Source organism: Carassius auratus, chromosome 7, assembly GCF_003368295.1.
Source record: "Carassius auratus strain Wakin chromosome 7, ASM336829v1, whole genome shotgun sequence".
In the NCBI taxonomy this organism is placed as follows: domain Eukaryota; kingdom Metazoa; phylum Chordata; class Actinopteri; order Cypriniformes; family Cyprinidae; genus Carassius; species Carassius auratus.
The window spans coordinates 13939051-13958640 of record NC_039249.1 but is presented as its reverse complement, the minus strand read 5'-3'; the positions used below and the strand labels follow the sequence as shown (position 1 = coordinate 13958640).

Here is a 19590-nt window from a genome sequence, read left to right as displayed (position 1 = left end):
AGTGACGCTATAGAGCCCAGGTACAGTCCAGGCTTGTATTTCAGTTGCTTTTGTTATGTTTTACAATGAGGCAGTGCGGTTGGATACTTACAGACGCTCTAAATGACCCTCTGGAGCCTGCTCATCATGCCGACCGCTGGATTAAGCATACAGGAGCTGCTTTAGGATCGATACTGGCCTGAATACCTCTGGTACTTTTATACGTTTGCCTGTAGTTCTGGCCATTAAGCCTGTCTTCAAATATAACTGAGATGAGGAAGCTGGGATATGTGATCAGGCTGATAGAAGAGATAATACGTACCTGAACATCAATGTTTGAGAGACCAGATTCAGCTCTAGTTCTAATATCCAATCAAAATCATGTCCAGCGGACTGTATCTCTTACAAATACACTACCGTTTTAAAGTTTGTGTTGTGTTTTTTTACGTTTTCAAAGAAGCAACTTATGCATATTTGAAAACAAAAACTACATTAGAAGCTATTTCTATAATGTAATATAATTATTTTAAAAAATGATTGAAAGATTGAAAGAACAGAATTTATTTGAAATAGAAATTTTTACATTATCTCTCTCTTCCTTTGGCTAGCTCCCTTTATCAGGGGTCAGGTTGGATGCAGAAATCTTTACATTATAAATATTATAAATGATAATTAATAATATAAATGTCTTTATTGTGATTAATTGTTTAGTCAAGTGGAACACAAAATGTGATTTTTTTTCTTCTTCTATTTTTCATATAACGCTACAGACAAAAAACATAATGCATTCTTGTCAGTGTCCTTGATAATTAAAAAAAGAATATTACTGACACCAAACTTTTGAATGGTAGTGTATATACACAATATGCATTATACAGTACACAAAATATTCAATTAAGGATACGTATAAATATGTGTATAGAATGTATATTGTATATATAATATACTGAATAGGTCTGTATTAGTGTGCCAGGTACAGTTTTTAATGTGCAAGAATCCAGAATCAATTTGAAGTGTAAAACAAGATGTGTGTGAGTTTGTTCTGGAGCTCTTAAGAGGACCGGGGCTGTCTAAAACAGAAGGAGCGGAGCACTTATTAAGTCTTCAGTATAGGTCAGATCTAGAGGCAGTGGTGTGAGTACATTAGCATACACGCTGGCAGAACGTTTAAGGTGACGAATAGGATAAGCTGAGAGGCCTGTGCTACCTGGCTCAGAGCTATTACCAGACCCCCTCAGGCTTGATTTATCAACTCCCCTCTCGCAGTGTTTCTGCTCTGATATGACTGTGGAAATGGACTAGTTTAAACACAAAACCTTGATCCCACTGACCTCTTAATATGCTTATAATGATCCCATTTAACAAACAGATGTTAGGGCAGTCACGGCAAAGCCAGGCCACAACATGTGCTGTTGGCAGTAGACAGTGAGTGCACGGCATAACAACACATTCTTTGGCAATTACTATTTTGTACAAATCTTGTAGTATCTTGTACAAATGGTAAAGCTAGTTTAGAACTGACTTGTTTGAGATTCAGTGTGTTGTCTCGAAGAGACTGAAGTATTACAGAACAATAAATGTATTATAAAAAAGGTATATAAAAGAAAGTCCCTAATGACCTACTAAAAATGAATACAAACAAGCAAATATACTCCATTATCTGTAAATCACTTTCAGAATTGATGCTACCTTTCAGTCTTCAGTGTCTAACAGAATAAAATATATTCCATAAGGTGTAATACATTATTTGGAAAATATTTATTTGCACTAAAACTGAAAATGTTGTCCAACTTTATATGTTCCAGCTGTATTTCTCTTATGCTGTAACGTGAATGTGACATATGCAAAGCGAGTTATAGTTGGTACCCAAAGCAGACCACTTCACTACAGTGATAGATGTGCAAAATAAACAGGTACGGTAATGAAATATTAACAAGCCAATTTATTATGCATGTGCATCTCTATTTTATGGAAGCAATGAGGATCTCATTTACATATTGCACACACTTTAGCGATTCCAATCAGAGTGGTGGACACATTCCAGATGCAGTGGATCCGGTGGGTGAGAGGTGTGACGGTCAGTATTGAGTGTAGTGCTGATCTTTTACAAATGTGTGGAGTTTCAAGACTTTTTGCTGATTTGTGTGACTGAACTCTTCAGATTTATCCAACTCTGATTAAACCCTTTTCTGATTTATTTATTTATTTTTTACAAACAATGATATCAGGAAATGTATGTCTTTGTGGGAAAAATAGGGAAAAATCTCACCACCAATTTTGCTGTGATGGAAATATTCCCAGCTTGTCTTTTATTTCTCCTCTTCTCCAGTGCAGAGAGTGAAACCCCAGGAGCTCATGTGTCTGTAGTCAAACTGCTCTGGCTCAGCTAAGCAGCTTGTCGATGGAGAGCAAGAGAGAGAAGACCGTTTGAGCTGATAAAATGTTTTTTAATTACCAGACACTGAATTCCAGCCCCCTCTTTCTCTCTCTGTCCTGTGCTCATCTTCATGGCTATAGGTCCAGTTTGATTTCTGATAATTGTGTTTGCTGATGTGGCATGTTTTTTTCCCCCCTTTTTTTTTTGTAATACTGCACCAGACATTTACAGCAGGTCCACAGAGAGGACGACAAACTGCAGTTACATCTCTCTTCTAATCAGCACTTTACAGCTAGATACATTGACTCTGGTACTCCATTTCTGTCTACAATTCAGCCTCTAAGTCTGCAACAGTGAGACTCAGCCATTACTTATTGTGCTGTGTGACACACAATCAATGTCATGCAGAGCAGCTGATGACTCATTCAGAAAGACCTCAGAGCGTGAAGGGTTAACCACTCATTAGGTTTGATTGTGTGTTTATGAGCCACTTGTGTATTCAGCTGTTTATACAAACTGTACATTTTAGAGCTATCAAAACTATTTGGCAATCATAATACGAGTAATATAATCTGATCATTAAACAGAGCTCTTTGTATGTTTTGACTAGAGGGTTAAAACCTGACTGTTTCAATCGTACTTTGAGACGAGAATGGTCTTCATTCAGTCAAAGTCAACCCCATTGCGTATTTAAGCGTTTCGCTTTCATCCTCTTACAAAGTGAGCAAAGAAAACATTTAAGGTGGCATTCTTTCATTGCTCATTCAGACTGCGTATTTGTTCCACTTTAGCTTTAGGGCTGATAACAGGCCATGCCATTGATAGGCTTGGATCACTATTGTTTTAAAGTTTGATGTGAGACCTGATCCTGTTTGAAAGGCAGCGATCATATCATTGTAGATTTCAGCTCGCCATGGATCAGACTTAGCTTTCATAGCTGTTTATCATTACACAATGCTATAACCCTGCCTGTGGTCCAGGGCATCAAGGCGGCATTAGCTGGACTCTGAGGTCGAAAGAAGCAAAACTCTACTTTGCTGAAGGATCAATGTCTGTTGAGGCTTTTGCAATCAGGCTGTGACCATGATTGAGCGAAAGAGTCGTCCCCTAAGATAAAGCTGTAATCAACAGCGCACTAAATGTTCTTTGTTGTACATTCAATTACACGCTAATGAGATGTGCAAAGTGGAAATCTTTAAATACTAATGCAATTTAAGTCATTTATAACTAAAGCTGCAAAGAAGTAAATAATAGAGTTAAAATATGAAAGAGATAAAGTAAATAACAAAGGTAAATTATTGTATCTACATCAGTAAAAACCTTGTGACTACACTGCTTATGAAAATGTATTTAAATGTGTACTCGTATTTATAGTTATAAGAAATAAGCACAATGTCTCTGCATCAGTTTTGATAAAGCTGTCTGTGTTTATTTTGTGATAATAACCATTTTACTGTACTTCCACTATTACTATATAAAATAATTAATAGAAAGCAAAAATTTACTTTAATTAAAAAAAAAACAGCTGAAAAAATGAATTAACAGACAGCAAGAGAAAGATTTTGCAATGTGTTTATAGTTAATTTATGACTAAAATGATGTGTCTGATTAAAATTATACAAACAAATAAAAATACATAATATATCTAGTCTTATAGCTACTTCATCATATTATTTTATGTAAGGATAGAATATACTGTAGAGTAGACATTTAAAAGATGTTTGTACATAATACACAAAAGTATGGACAATACACATTATGCCAATTGAAAACAAAAAGTACAAAAAGTAGGGGGAAAAAGACAAAAACATAAGAAATAAAAGTCATTGCGAAATGAATAAGTTCTATATGCTTTCTTATTTTATGACAATGAAATGGTTTAGATAATGTTTAAATTCTTTACAATAATAATAATAATAATAATAAATAAAATTAAAACAGGAAAATGTGGTTTGTTGTAGGTAAATATACATTTGTGGATCATCTAATTATTTTTAAACCACAAGCAAACCACAGGCCAAAATGACGTCATGACTAAACTCTTTTATTGATAATTTAATAAATAATTGTATTTAATGACAACATTTTGAAATAAAAATAATAATTACATGCAACAATAACTGACACAGAAACTACGCGAGTAATGTCTAGCAGTAAACTAACGTCCTGTGGTTGGCTTTTATGTGCATCGAATGGATCTTCAGCTTCCGGGTAAATGTGACAACACTTCCGCTAAACTTCCTCCGCTTTACTTTCATTGTTGACAGTTTTTTAACTACTGAAAAAAAATTCGTTATAAATCGGATTAACAAAAGTCATTACATCTCTAATGATATTCGTTCATTTATTAGACAAGTAGCCGCTGCGTCAGTTGTGTGGGGAATACTTTCATGTTTTCTTCACTGTTAGTGAGCTAAGCAGCTAGCCGTCTAGCTTGCTGTACAGCTGCTGTGTGTCTGGGAATCTGCTCTGAAAGCCAAGATTATGTTTTTGTTATGCTTTTACTTGTTTTGAATAACCAGTGCAGCATGGAGTCCGAAGGAATCGTGATTCGGATAAAAACCCCGCTGGGAGACATGGACTCATCCGTGGACTGTCCTTCACATCTCAACTTCAGCGATCTGCTGGTGAGTTGCTGTTTTAACTTTAGTTATTTGGTGTCTCAGTACATTTAAGAGACAACCCCTTCATGGAGTGTGTCATTCCCTGATGAGTCGTTGTGAGAATAGTGGTGCTGGTTGACAGCTGTCAGTCAAACGTGTGATGGCTCAGTGATTCTCCTCTTGTTCGGCAGGGCGCGATCAAGGATGTCATGCCTGAAGCCACAGTCACCGCTTTTGAATGTGAGCATTGCTGTTATATTCTTTTTTTAAATACAATAAAAAAATAAAAATAATAACTTATCAGTATAACCAGTATAAAAGTTTAAAACTACAAGAAGATATTAAAGAATAACTACTGTCTTTTTCTGTTTGCAATGCTGTTATCTTTATTGAACTAAAAATACAGTTGGTTATAAGGAATAAATAAATAAATATACAAATTTGCAGATGATTGATAAAAATGTTTGATTTAAATAGGCAAGTGAGTAGCTGATGATTCAGATGTGTTCTTGTTTATTTCAGATGAGGATGAAGTTGGTGATCGAATCACAGTTCGCAGTGATGAGGAGCTCAAAGCCATGCTGTCATATGTGAGTATGCCTGATGTATAAATGCAGCTGAGACCTTTTGCTGTTAAACAGTATGATTTCAGCATAATGTTTTTTTAAAATGTATTTTATAGCCAGATTGGCAGTAGGGAACTACACTTCCTATCACTGTAAACAAATCTCCACCAATCAGAGAAGTCACACAAAACATTGACAAAAGAGCATTACATGAAGCTTTTCAAATGATGTAACTAAGTCGGTCTCACTGCACTTTTAAGGTAATTTGTTGAATCAATATTGTTGAATCACACACACACACACACACACACACACACACACACATATATATATGACTGCTTTGTACTTATTATTACAGTCAGTTGTCCTGTTGCTTTGTTCAACAACATCATTTGCAATACCATGGGATTCATTACAGTCTTGTATCTTTTTCTGGTTCAGATTTTTTTAGTGTCAAATCATAGTTTGTGGTAGGGCTGTCATCTTCATCAATATCAGATTTTCACAATTCAATAATTGCGGAGGTTAGGGCTATGCAATTAACCGCAAGTGATTGTCATGCGCTTCTCATCAGTAAAGCCGATTCTGTGAGTAGTAGTAAACTATCATCACCTGTTTTCAGATTAAGCGACTTTCACTACATAGAGCCGTAGTTCACTGACAATTAGGCAAAACCGCGTTCGAAATTCAATGCGATTCATCTGCGATTATGCCTAATTGTCAATAAACTATGGCTCTATGTACTGAAAGTCGCTCAATCTGAAAACAGGTGATGGTGATTTACTACACAGGACCGGCTTTACTGATGAGATGCCATGCTAATCTGCCATGTCTGTAATTTGTAAAGTAAAAATTTCCCTGCAAAAAACATTTCGCCGAACACCGAGGCCCTGCGATAATATTAGTCCCGTGTGAATTGACATCTCTGTATTTTGACGGTCGTATATTATTTTTCGAGGTATTACGATAAAGTATTAAAATGTTTGCCTTTTTACATTTACATTTAGCTGACGCTTTTTGTCCAAAGCGACTTACAATTGCTATATATGTCAGAGGTCGCACACCTCTGGAGCAACTAGGGGTTAAGTGTCTTGCTCATGGACACATTGGTGTCTCACAGTGGATTCGAACCCGGGTCTCCCACACCACAGACGTGTCAGTCTGATTACTAGACAGACTTCTATCTGTATTAGACAGAACTGTTAACAATGACAGTAAACAAGAGTGAGAATGTGAGCTGTGTGCACTCAAGTCGCTGCAACTCTCTGCTCCGTCAAAATAAAAGTCCTGCCTCAAACACATCGGTCAAGCAGAAAAACGTATCAGCCAATGCCGATATTTGTAAAATGCCAAATATTGACCAATATATTAGCCTTGGCAATTTATCAGTCGACCACTAGTATTAACACAATATTTTTGAAACACCACAGTTATCGGTGATATATTGCAATACCTCATCCCGGAGCTGGTTGGTTCATAAGTTTAATCACAATGCTGTACTGAAATGACTATGGAGAAAACAGACAAAGAAAAGTACTTCCGGAACCAAGGCTGCTGAAAAGTGTGTGGTCACTGTTGCGCTCTATTACAGTCTGTTGTATTAAACTTTTGAATGCTGAGACTGTTTTTGTTGGAAGGGAAAAGCTATTACAAATCTATTATTCCAGATCCGTTCACCCTTGGGGAAAGTGTTCTCATTACTTTGCTGATTGGCAAGGATGACAAGTAGCTACATATTTTCTTTTTTTCTCATCAATTTCTTCATCTATTTCCCTTTTCTGGCTTGCACATCTTGATGTTTCCATGGCAACGTGCGTCTCTGGCTTGATCCCCCTTTTAAATGATACAGGTGTTAACCAAGCAAGATTAGCAAAGGGAAAACTGTAATAATACGATCCTGTTTATTTTTTTGTTATTCATTATTTTTGTGTTGACTCAGGCAGCGGGCTCCCCCTGTGACCAGGCACAAATTGAAAACGCTGGAAATATTAGTGTCTCACGTATTTAATAAGAAGCTATCGTAAACTTTTGCCTTTCTTTTCAGGTTCGGGAATGTTGTTGCCTACTCCTGTTTCCTCTCTTCTTCATCTCTCTCAGATTTCGGTTTGTCGTTTTTAACGCTCTTCTTTCGAGACCGCCGTAGAAGTGCTTTCAATACTTACTGCTCACATTGTGGACACCAAGCGTAATGACTCGTAATAGTTTTTCCCCCTGTGAAGTACAGTGGAAGTTAAATGAACTATCAGCTTTTATTATTTATTATTCAATACTTAAAGTTTCGCCTCATTAGAAGCACAGCCCTCCTGGGTAGAGGAATTTTTCAAAATCCACTTTCAGCTGGTGTTGTCTTTTACCCCCCATCAGCTCTCAATGACTCCCGAGTAGCCATGGGCTTCAAAACCACCGCTTCTGCAGGAAATGAAATCACTTAGATTTGATATTTATTTATTTTTAGATGCTTTATCAAAGTGGTACCTCTCAAGGCCAATGCAGTCATTAGCCAGATTAGGCCAGAAGGTGACACACTGACAATGATGTCTCGCGGGTGTCCTGCACTGCCTGAGTGTAATTCAACTTTTTTTTCCCTGTCTTGATTAATTCTGCGGTCTCCATGTGGCTGGTTTTGAAGCACACATTTTGACATTGGAGATGTCTGCGGGAATGCAAGTATTCGCGACAATCTGCATTAATGCTCATGTACTTATGTTCCTCCTAAGGAATGTGACATCGCACGTCACCAAAGAATTCTTTGAGGCCATATTTCTCTGACAGTGAATATTACCGCGCGTTGCAGATTGCCTCCCCGTTGCATTTTGGTTAACAGCACAACCGAGTCCACTTTGTCTGAAAATGAGTTTTTCCTCCCATGATGCTGTTTGCTCCTCTGGGGAGAGCGCAAGCTGCTGAGAAGGGGGAATTTAATATGCTTGTAACATGTTCGGAAGCTTGTGTCTACATTTAACCGATCATTGTGGACATATTTCAAGCATTTGCCCTTTGCCTTAGTGGCTCTTAGGGTCTCTATGGGGACCTTTATAAATTTGCTTCAATTAAATCCATGTGAAGGGATCTGCCGTTATGTAGATTTAATAGGAATTAAGAGATGACTTTTTGCTTCACAGGTGTGTAAGCTAATTCGCTGAGCTCTCTGGTGGAAGCCGACCTTCAAACTGTCTTATCGCAGTTTTTTTTTTTTTTTACCCCAGTAGCGATCATCAGTGTGAGATCTCTGAGATGTTCTGGCTCCCCGGTGAGCTGCTTCTTACCGTCAGCCTTTCCAGGATGTTAGTTCAAAGTTAAAGACTGACCCATGTCAGATGTAGCATCGCTAACACACACACACACTCACACACACTCACATGCACTGATCTCCCAGGCTGGGCCGGCTAATTACGGAGCGTTTTACTCGGGGTGTGTTAATGATCGGGGTCCAACAGAGCGGAGGTCCGACTCCTCTGTTCCCTCCAGCTCTCATGCTGCCTTCCTGTGATCAAACTGCCTTTAGTTATTGTCCAACAAAGGGAGGTTTCTTTTAATACACTGTTACAGATTAGTTAGGTAATTGCAGCCCTGATCGATAAAGCAACCGAGTGGAAAATTAAAGGTGTGCGTTTTGGTAGAGCTACATGGTTTCAGCGCCTGCAGGCAGTGCAGAGAGGTGACAGTGATAAATAGGGTATTTAATAACAGCTGCTCTAACACTGCTTCCTCTGCATGTCCTCGTGCACGCCCCGGCATATTCATCACGCATTCGCACGCAGCGGAGGGACAGCGCTGTACTGCCGGCCCCTCAGTTTGGCTTGCTTTTGACCTTTGTCTTGTTCTGCCTTTGTCTCTCAGTTTCTGTCTTTCTTTTAAAGACTGACATTCTCCCCTCCTCTCTTGTCCATCTGGATCTGTGGTTTTTAATGGCTTTATTGTGTGTGATGGGGCTCTGTGTTTGGACACAAAGGTCTCGTGCTGGACTGAGAGAAGAGGACGAACGGCCAGATGGTTCTGTTAACCGAAACATCAATTGAATTTGTTTTTTGGCAGGAGACAAAAATCTCTGCACAGGTTCGAAAGAGAGTGGAGTTCTTTTGAAATAGAATCAGTAAAAGTAAAAGATGACACCTCAATTGCAAAATCACCTTAAAAATATTGCATTTTTATACAATAATATATAAAATAATAAATAAAATATATTTGTGTATATATATATATATATATATATATATATATATATATATATATATATATATATATATATATATATATATATAATCTCACATATCACATGTAAAATACATGTATTAGACAAGTTTCTGAAAAGTTTTCACTTTTCACAATTTTCTTTACAAGATCAATTTGTAATTAATATTGAATATTTATTATAAGTATAGTATAAATTTTCGTTATAAATAAATATAAACTAACAAATGATATAATTTGTAGTTAGTTTTTTTTCCGTGTGTGTGTGTGTATTAGTTCTGTCAAACAATTAATCATGATTTAATGCATGCAAAATAAACGTTTTTGTTTACATAATATTTGTGTGTGTGCTGTGCATATTTACTATGCATATATAAATACACACACATGCATGTATATATTTAAGGAAATATTTTGTTTATAATAATATAGATTACATGAATATAAATATAAACATGTAAATACAGTACATAAAAATGTTTTCCAAATTTACACTTTGTGTATTTATATATAAACAATGAATATACATAGATATACATATATTATGTAAAAAAAAAAAATTATGCGATTAATCTTTTGACAGCACTAAATATGTATACACACATATTAATATAAAATATCACAAAGTCTCATTTAAGTAAATGAACAGTATCATTACAAAACAAGTCTTTACAATTTCTTTATAAATGGCGCAATTAGATAAATTAAATACATTATCACTGGATTAGTTCAAGTAAAAAATAATAACACAAAAAGCTTGCCATGACATTAATAATATCAGAATATAAGGTTTATAAATGCCAGACTCCATTTCAGCCTATTATGCAGTGTAATTAATTAATGGGCAGCCATTACTGGCAGATTGCTTTTACGTCAGACTGAAATGAGAAAATGTAGTGATTGGTCTGCGTCTGGCAGCCATTACAACAGATGAATTGATACAGAGGGTGACTGGTGTTTCAAAAAGCTTAGCTGAGCAGGGTGCCCGATTCATTTAGCATCTTTTCTTTTCCTCCCAAAATGCAAGTGACTCTGAGAGAAAGAGAATGTGTTTTTTGACATAAGATTGCTTTTATGTAATCCATGGGACTTTTTTCTGGGAGACCGTCATTGAGCATTATATAGATTCTGTGTGTAATATACTGAAAAAAAAAAAATGAACCGGGCTGTTTTTAATATTTATTTTGTATTTTTTTATCCACTTTATTCTCTGCAGTATTGCAACACAGTGATGGAGCAACGCATCAATGGACTGTTACCTGAGCCTTTACAGATATTTCCACGAGGTGTGTATTGTGTGTGTTAGTGTGCCTGTCCAATTTACAGTTCAACACTGCAACAGTAAATGTGCCCGAGGCCCGCCTAGATCACAGTTTAAAACCCCATACTCAGCAGTGCCCTGCTCACATCTGTCTGTGCATGAGCATTTTCTGTTAGCAAAATCACACTTTATTTTCTCCTCAGTGGCCTCTGTGAGAAGAGTAAGTATCAGTTTGGTTAAGTGAAGCAATTTCTTTTTGAATATATATGCATTCACACACACAATATTCTTTATGATAGTTAAAGGCTCCCTAAGCTGTGTCTCAGTACGTCTGTTTTGCAGTGATGCAGATAGAATCATTCTGTCATTTTAAACATTTAATATATTCTGCTCATGTTCTTTTTCTCTGGCCTCACGTGATCTACAATCTAGTCAATTTTCTTTTCAGCCGGTAAGACCCCAGGGATCCGCAATATACATGGCCTGAAGGTATGTGTCTCAATGATTGTTTCAGCAGAGTTGGGCATGGATTGGTTATGCCGTGTACCACTTATTGAAATGTCAATTGAAGTCAAGAATCTCTGTCTATCTGTCCCTTATTTTCTACCCCCTCACTGCTTTCATTTGTATTTTTTATCTTCTAAAATAAGAATTATTTGTTCCACTTTCTATGTTACACAATTAGGAAACATTATACAAAACTATGCAATTCTGTAACAAAAACATATTTAAAGCTTGCATGAAGATTCCGAAGTTTACGATTTGTGCGATTAAAAAAAAAAAAATGCATTCGTTATTTTTATTTATTTATCCTTTTTCATATTTTTGAAAGAAGTCTTTTAGGCACTACACAGCATTTTATGCTTCTTATGCTCTTTTTATGTTCTTGTGCATCACCACAGAAATATTATTAACTAGTATTTTTTTTTTTATTGCAGTGTAATTTACACCTGTGATGTCAAAGCTGAATTTTCAGCAGTCATTACTCCAGTCTTTAGAAATTATTCTAATATACTGATGTGGTGATCAAGAAACATTTATTAATATTGAAAACACTTATGCTGCTTAATATTTTTGTGCTTATGATTCTTTTATTTTATTTTTCAAGATTCTTTGATTTATAGAACGTTCTTTGGGTAATACAAAATTACATCATTTATCTGAAATAGTAATTTTTTGCAGCACTGTACATTTTCTTTACTCTTTCTTTTAAATGATGAATGCGTCCTTGCTGAATACAACTATTAATTTGTTTGAAAAAACCTTACTAACCCCCGGCTTAGGGAGATGTAGTTTCCGTTTATTTAAATAGTATGATAGGGACCATCTTAGTCAATGGTTTTTTGTTTAATTCTGGATTAATTGACTTGAAGAGAATAAAAAAAAAACATGATAAACCGATCTAAATGAGGTCTTCATAGACACTAATTAAGAAGAGAATCAGTGCTTTACTGCACATTTTTTCCACAGTTTTGCCTGATAGATGAAGTGACCCCTTTCCTCAAGCCTCTCGCTTTATTTCTCTCTGCCTCCCTCACAAAAGCCAATTAACCTTGCAGCCAAACCAGACAGTTTGCTGTTGAATCACAGGTTAATTAGCACAGGGCTCTGATTGTCTTTGTTTGCCCGCAGGTGAACACGCGGCCCGAATCCTCATGTGGCAGGGGCTCCTCTGCGGCTGATTCCCGGTCCAGTGATAGGTGAGTGATCCCAGATCATGCCTGCCCTCATTGAGAGAGAAACCGTATTTGGAATCGATTTTTGTTAGTAAATATATATGTATACTGCATTAGAAATTCTTTTACGAAATCAATAGTTGACTATAAAATCTATTTGGTTCTGTTCTAGATATTAATGCCTCAAGTTTTCCATATTTCTTGGTCAGCAGATTATGTTTTTTTAACATTTATGTTTTTGAGCATCAAAGCAGCATATTGGAATGTTTCTGATGGATCGGGTGACCATGTTCAGTCTAAGCTGCGCGCTTCTTCCACTAATATTTTAAAAACAGTAATATTGTGAAATAATATAGCAATTTCTAATATTGGTTTCCTATTTTAATGCACTTTAAAATATAGGCTAATTTATTCCTGTGAAGCAAAGCTGAATTTTCAGCATTATTACTCGATTACAGTCTTCACAGCATCACATGATCCTTCAGAAATCATTCTAGCATGCTGATTTATTGTCAATGTTGAAAGTGTTGTGCTGCTTAATGTTTTTTGGAACCTGTAAAAATTTTTTCTTTGTTATTTGATTAATAAAAAGTTAAAAAGAACAGCATTTATTCAAAATAGAAATCGTTTCTAACAACAATATAAGTCTTTACTAACATTTTTTATCCATTTAACACGTCCTTCCTGAATAAAATGATTCATTTCTTTAAACAAAGAAAGAACATAATTAACTGACCCCAAACTTTTGATTAGTAGTGTATATTTTAACACAACATTTCTATTTTTAAAAAAACACTGTTTCAAGAATCCTGAAAAATTGTCACAGGTCCCAAAAGACATTAAACAGCACAACTGCATCAAACGCTGATTATAAATCAGCATATTAGGATGATTTCTGAAGGATCATGTGACACTGAAGACTGAAGTAATGATGCTGAAAATTCAGCTTTGCGTCACAGGAATAAATTGTATTTTAAAGTTCATTCAAATAGAAAACTTTTGTTTTAAATTGCAGTATTTCAAAAAGATACAGCCTTGATGAGCATAAGAAACTTCTGCAAAAAATGTTACTGATCCCAAACTTTTGGACTGCAGTGTATTATTATACTGTATAAAATGTTTCCTCAGGTAACCTAAAATGTACATCAAGTAGTTACATCAATGGTCAGTTCAAATATAAATAGCACATTAAAGTTAAAAGTTACACACTTTTTTTGTGTGTGCGCTGTACAGGTCTGCAGGGTATAAAGAAATGTCTGCCCGACAGAGAAAAGTTATGCTCAGCAGAAATATTTAGAGGGAACACTGCATGAGACACTGTAGACTGGAATAATGGCTGCTAAGAAAATTCAGCTTTGCCATCACATAAATCAATATAATTTGTTTAAAAAATAATTTTTAAATAAGTATTTTTAGTTGTACTAATATTTAACATTATTACTGTTTGTACTGTATTTTTAAGCAAACAAATGCAGCCATTGTGAGCCTAAGATCATAAATCAAAAATCTTACTGAACCCAAACCTTTGAACTTTAGTGTATGTTAACAATGTAATGCCTGTTTATTTATTAATGGGTTTGTCCCATTATGGTGTCTTTGAGCTTTGGAAATCAGTCATGATATAAGTAGAAGTATTTATTTTTTCAGGAAAATAGATATATTAATCAATAGGGCCTTGTTGTGAACAGTTACAGTTTGCAGTCTTCATGCCCACAATATACAGTAAAAACATTTTTTTTTTTTTAAATGGATATTAATTGGATTCTGTCTTAGAGAAAGAAATCCCCGGCACAGTACAGAGACCTGCATTCTGAAGGCCAGTGTGTGTTATTCGGCAGTAATGTAGGGAAATTAAATGCAGCAGCTCATACTAGACAAATTATTCTCATCTGACATTTCTAATGTGAAGTAACTGCTCTAAACAATTCACTCATCATTTCAGTTTTTTGCAAAGCATTATTGAGTCATCTTTACAAAATGTCATTCCTTGTCTTTTCACTTCAGCAGTTTAAAGAAATCTTCTGCTGAGCTTAAGAAGATTTTGACGAATGGACAGGTATAGTAGCCCTCCCCTCACAACACACACTTTTACTTCTTACACACACACACACACACACACACACACATATATGTATACCGCACTGTATTCCCACTTCAATCGAATTGGATTATCTTGTTAGTGATGCTGCTACCACTCATCCAGTGATGCTTGATATCACTCATCCCATTTAATTTGTCACCATGTGTGCTAATGTGCAAAAGCATCTATTGATTGCCCCTAAAGGGCTTTCTGACCCTTTCTCTGTGATATGGTTGAGATCTTTATCTTGAGTGATCAGAGCTGTATCTGTGTGTGTCCTTCTGCTCACCCCTCCCCATTTCCCTGTCACCCTTTCTCCTCCCTCCACAGGCCCCCAGCAGGCCAGTCTGTCAACCAAAGTGTGTCAGATAGACAATTAAGACCTATAACATGCACAGTTAATGGAGCACTAGCATCCTCCCTCATGCATTCACACACACACACACACACACACACACTTCGGCCTAATCGGATGTCCTGCACTGGGCCCCAGCAGTCAGCAGAGCATTGACTTCACAAGAGAATAACTGTACTTCCTAGGGTTGTGCCGTTAGACGACAGTATCGTGTATCGACGATAGTCATAGATATCGACATAAGCAGATTTCTTTGTCGATAATCAAGACGATATTAGGCTCATTTTCCTATTAATGTATAAGATTATAATAACTATTATTTTTGTTAGGCTGCTTATTATAATTTGGCTATCAACTGCCCAGCTATTTCACTTCAGCACCGCATTTCACACACACACACACACACACGAGCGCAGGAGGATTAGAGCCTGTTGTCGCTGAAGTTGTCCGCTTTGACTCGGGTAACTCGTTAAATCCATGAAATTAAAGAGATAGAAAACGAGGTGTGGTATCCCGTACATTTAATAGCTGCTACACGACAACGCGTTCTTCTCATTCATGAGAGATTAACTCTTTCTTTGCTTTACAAATAAAGTAAAGACTAAATAACAAGGCAGCAGAGCGAACTTCTCCACAATAGTGGTTCTTGCGTAGTCCTTCTCTTAAAGACTGATCACTTGACTTCTAACGCTCACTATGTGATGATGACGTAGGACTTGAGAAACACTATGGATGATAAGTTCGTTCTGCCTCCTTGTTATTATTTTCATGCACTCCGCACTATAATATGATGCATGCAAAATACATAGTTTTGGCCATTTCAAAATCTCCATCCACAAACAGACGTACATCATCTGCAGATATAAGGTATTTCATTGCACTTTTACAAGTAATCTTAACGGCCTATATATGTGCAATATTTAAAACGAGCCCTCACTAACTGAGTTTAATGCCACAGTGACAGTTATGTTAGTTATGCATCTCATTCTTGTTTCTGTGACGGTGCTTCGGTCTCATCATGGGGAGCCCGCTCCCGAGTGTTGTATGACCGATGCATCAGTTTAATTCAACTTTACCCCAAATATATGTACTTACCTGTTTTAAATGCTTTATTTTTAACGTGTTCGTGTATGTCCAATATTAGTGTTAAACTGCTAGACTTTAAATGAAATCTACTATTGATTTTCACCGTTGACTGATTTTGCAGAATATTAGTTTGATAACTTCCATGCGCAGATGTGGCAAATTTGTCACAGGACGCATGATATGACAGTTGCGTCCGACTATATATGAACTAGCTGTTTTAAATACAGTATTTTTATATTTAACGTTAGTTTATCAGTATGTTTTAAAGTATATTTTTTCAAATATTGGTGATTCCATAGGCTCTCTCTCCCGCACCTGCCCGGTTTAAAACGCCACAACAAAGAGTCTCTCTCGCTTGCTCCACCCATGCACGATAATATCTGACTGACGATATGACCATTTGTTGTTAAGGCATATAGTTCTTGATATGTGGAAATGATATCATATTACTTGGTAGAAGATATACTAAATGTAATAATATACTAATGAAAAAATGCTGCTGTTGATAATATTAAATAATAGGGTCATTATTATTCTAAAATGTTTAATTTATTTGAATACATGTAACTATAAATAATTTATATATCCATCGTATTCTTGAACACGGAAGTAAGCCTATGGGCGAGACTTGCGGTTCGTTAGCCTCTATAGAGAAACAACGAGAAAAATAGCAGTAAGTGCAGTATAGTTCAGTAAACAATAGAACTGTTTGCATTACAAACAAGTATGTTTATAATTAAGATAAAACAGAGCCACAGAGATACTCAGCTTCTGGTTTTACAGACCCCTTAAGTTCTGAAAATCTATAGTGGTTAAACCATATTGAGGGGTTTGTTGTAATTGGCCACTGACATTTAGTCTTACTTGAAGGTCTGAGGATTATGACCTACAGCATGTATTTAATTTTATATTCAAATCGAGAGGCTGAAATAAAGATGGAGGTCATTCCGATGTCCCTAAAACTGACTGAATGTTAAAGTCATACCAGTCCTTCTGGCCATTTTGCCAGCTTTTATCAAAGCACAAGCCATGCAGCTCTCACACTACACATCATGTTCTCACGCAGTGAAAAATACATCGCGGAGCAAAAAGGAAACTGACAAAACGTGGACTGACAAGATAGAGGAGGTTACTTTTCAGATCTCAGCTTACAAATTTGGTAATTTTTCTTTTAAAAAACTCAAACAGTAAATACATAACATTTTGTGGGTCTTTAATGTGTCATGACATCACTGTAGCACCTCAGTTCAAGCAGCAAGCAAACTCTTTTCATATTTACTTTAAGCGTGAAATAAACAAGACAGAATATCAGAATGTATTTTAACCACAGAAAGACGTCAGTACACACCATTGTTAATCACCTGTCAATCAAACTCTTTGCCAAAGATCAATTTGACCGTACACTGGAATTGCAGTTTTTCTGGACCTAAGTAGGGTTTTTTCAACTTGGTGTTGCTTTTACAACTGTGGGGTCTCTTTTGACTCTGCTTTGCTTTCTCTTTTCTGTCTTCCTCTGTTTCTGTCTCTCAATTTATCAGCTCACTTTAGTTTATTTTACTATTTACATGTATTGAGCTAAAGAAAGAATAGAACACTGCTGTAGTGGTAATCTCATTGACAAGTCTATGAATGCATGCATACACATTCCCACCAAGGAAATAGACATTTCACCGCTCCCCCTTGATTATTTAGATTCTGTCCTCTTTGGATAACTGCAGAGTCTTTCTCTCTTTTTTTTCCTGTGTTTGTTTAGATAAATGAACATGACCTCCAGTACCAGGAGCAGCTTGGCCATGGAAATGGCGGAACAGTTTACAAGTGAGTGTTGCTCTCGTGGTTTTTACCTTGAGATTTAATTAGACTGATTGTGGTCAGCCTCTTCAAAGGCCTTCTTTACCCTTTAGTGCAATCTATAGGTTTTAACCAGAGCCAACAAATTGAACCATGAGAATGAAACTGAAAAGGAAAAAGTGTTTTGTTGCCTGCACTCATGTTCTGATTAATTTTACATTGGTCTCACATGTGCTCATGTTTTCAGACGTCCTTCAACAACCCCCCAATATTATGATTCACGAAATGTCTTGAGACATGTGACTTAAGGACGATGCTGATTTAGTGAAGTTGAAGTGACTCTTTTTGATCCTTCTAAAGCGTTCCGTGCCAAAGCTATGTACCACAGCCTATACAGGACAGGGCAAGGTCATCATCTTGCACACACAAATCATTTCATTAATTTCTTGAACCTAGTGACTGTTGAAAAGGCTCTGTGTGCTTTTGTGGCTCACACAGACTTTCATCATATGCTTCTCTTACTTGGAGGGGCACCTCTGGGTTGTTGGAAATTGTTCAACCATTTTAAAAAAGCCAATACTGCAACCCAGACAAGAATGCAGTCTGGCGAGCTCAGCACTAAATGTGTTTGCCTAGAATTATTTTTTCCCCTCAAACAAAAGAAACTGCTGAATTTCGCATTCATCTTCTAATTCAAACCTTTTTTTTTTCTCCCTTTGTTCTTTCTCTTTAAAGAGTTAGATCGAGAAATACAGCCGTTCTGAGCATAGGAAGTCGGTTGGCACTAAAAACCAGTGCAAAATTGTAATACCAAGAATCTTTATTTTTTTATTTCTATTTTGTTCACTACATATTCATGATCTTAAAAGAAGAAGGTAACATTTAGTGTTATTGTGTTTCCTGCTTAGACTGACAGCTGCAGTGCAGTACAGGTAGCGGCAGGTGAAATGTAATATAATCTCTGATGTTGCTCGTAGGGAAATTTAGGTCAGTCTCCCATCCATCTCCACAGCTGTCCTCGGTCACCTCTACTGTGCTCGCTCTCATACACGCACTCTCCTTTATGCAAAACACAAACCTTTGTGACCATCAGACTGCATACAGGATGGCGCCGAGGGTATTCACTTAAATTGCTTTTCTTAGAAATAAATAAATATAATTTTTTCTGTAAGGCTTTCACCTAACCTGCACCCCTTGAGGTTGTGTAACTGTGTTTATAAGCATGTTTCTTGCCCACAAATCAGAGAAAAGAAATAGTAAACAAAAACATTCTTAAATTCATACTCTACAATTCTGAACAAATATATGCATACTGTAGATACAAGAATATACAAATGGATACAAGAATAACGCATTAATTGATTACCGCTGATAATTATTTTATCGCGTTAACCAGTTTTTTATTATTATGAAAGTCCATTGCTCACTGGCTCTGAATACACATACAAACAAATCATGGGCCACAGGAGGGGATGCTTCCATTCAAATTATTTCGGTGAAGCATCATCATTTAAAACCACTGTCCACCATTTTTAACAGAAAAGAATGCAATGAGCTCATAATCATGACTTCATAAATGGGAAATAGGAAGTTTCCGATAGCATGTGAAGACAACAGAGAACCGC

General features: G+C 36.4%; 1 protein-coding gene across 2 annotated transcripts in view; it reads left to right on the top strand.

The window, feature by feature from the left end:
* The first annotated feature begins 4558 nt into the window (after positions 1-4558).
* map2k5 (mitogen-activated protein kinase kinase 5) overlaps positions 4559-19590 on the top strand; it is a 49382-nt gene continuing 34350 nt past the window's right edge. The window contains exons 1-8 of one of the 2 annotated variants that reach the window (XM_026267500.1): positions 4559-4983; positions 5151-5199; positions 5482-5549; positions 10933-11002; positions 11426-11466; positions 12610-12677; positions 14661-14709; positions 17928-17992. In XM_026267500.1, coding sequence (XP_026123285.1) covers positions 4852-4983; positions 5151-5199; positions 5482-5549; positions 10933-11002; positions 11426-11466; positions 12610-12677; positions 14661-14709; positions 17928-17992 — 542 coding nt within the window. In that variant the 5' untranslated portion in view covers positions 4559-4851. Of the gene's footprint in view, positions 4984-5150; positions 5200-5481; positions 5550-10932; positions 11003-11425; positions 11467-12609; positions 12678-14657; positions 14710-17927; positions 17993-19590 lie in introns of both variants that reach the window. The other variant, XM_026267499.1, reaches the window with a different exon arrangement.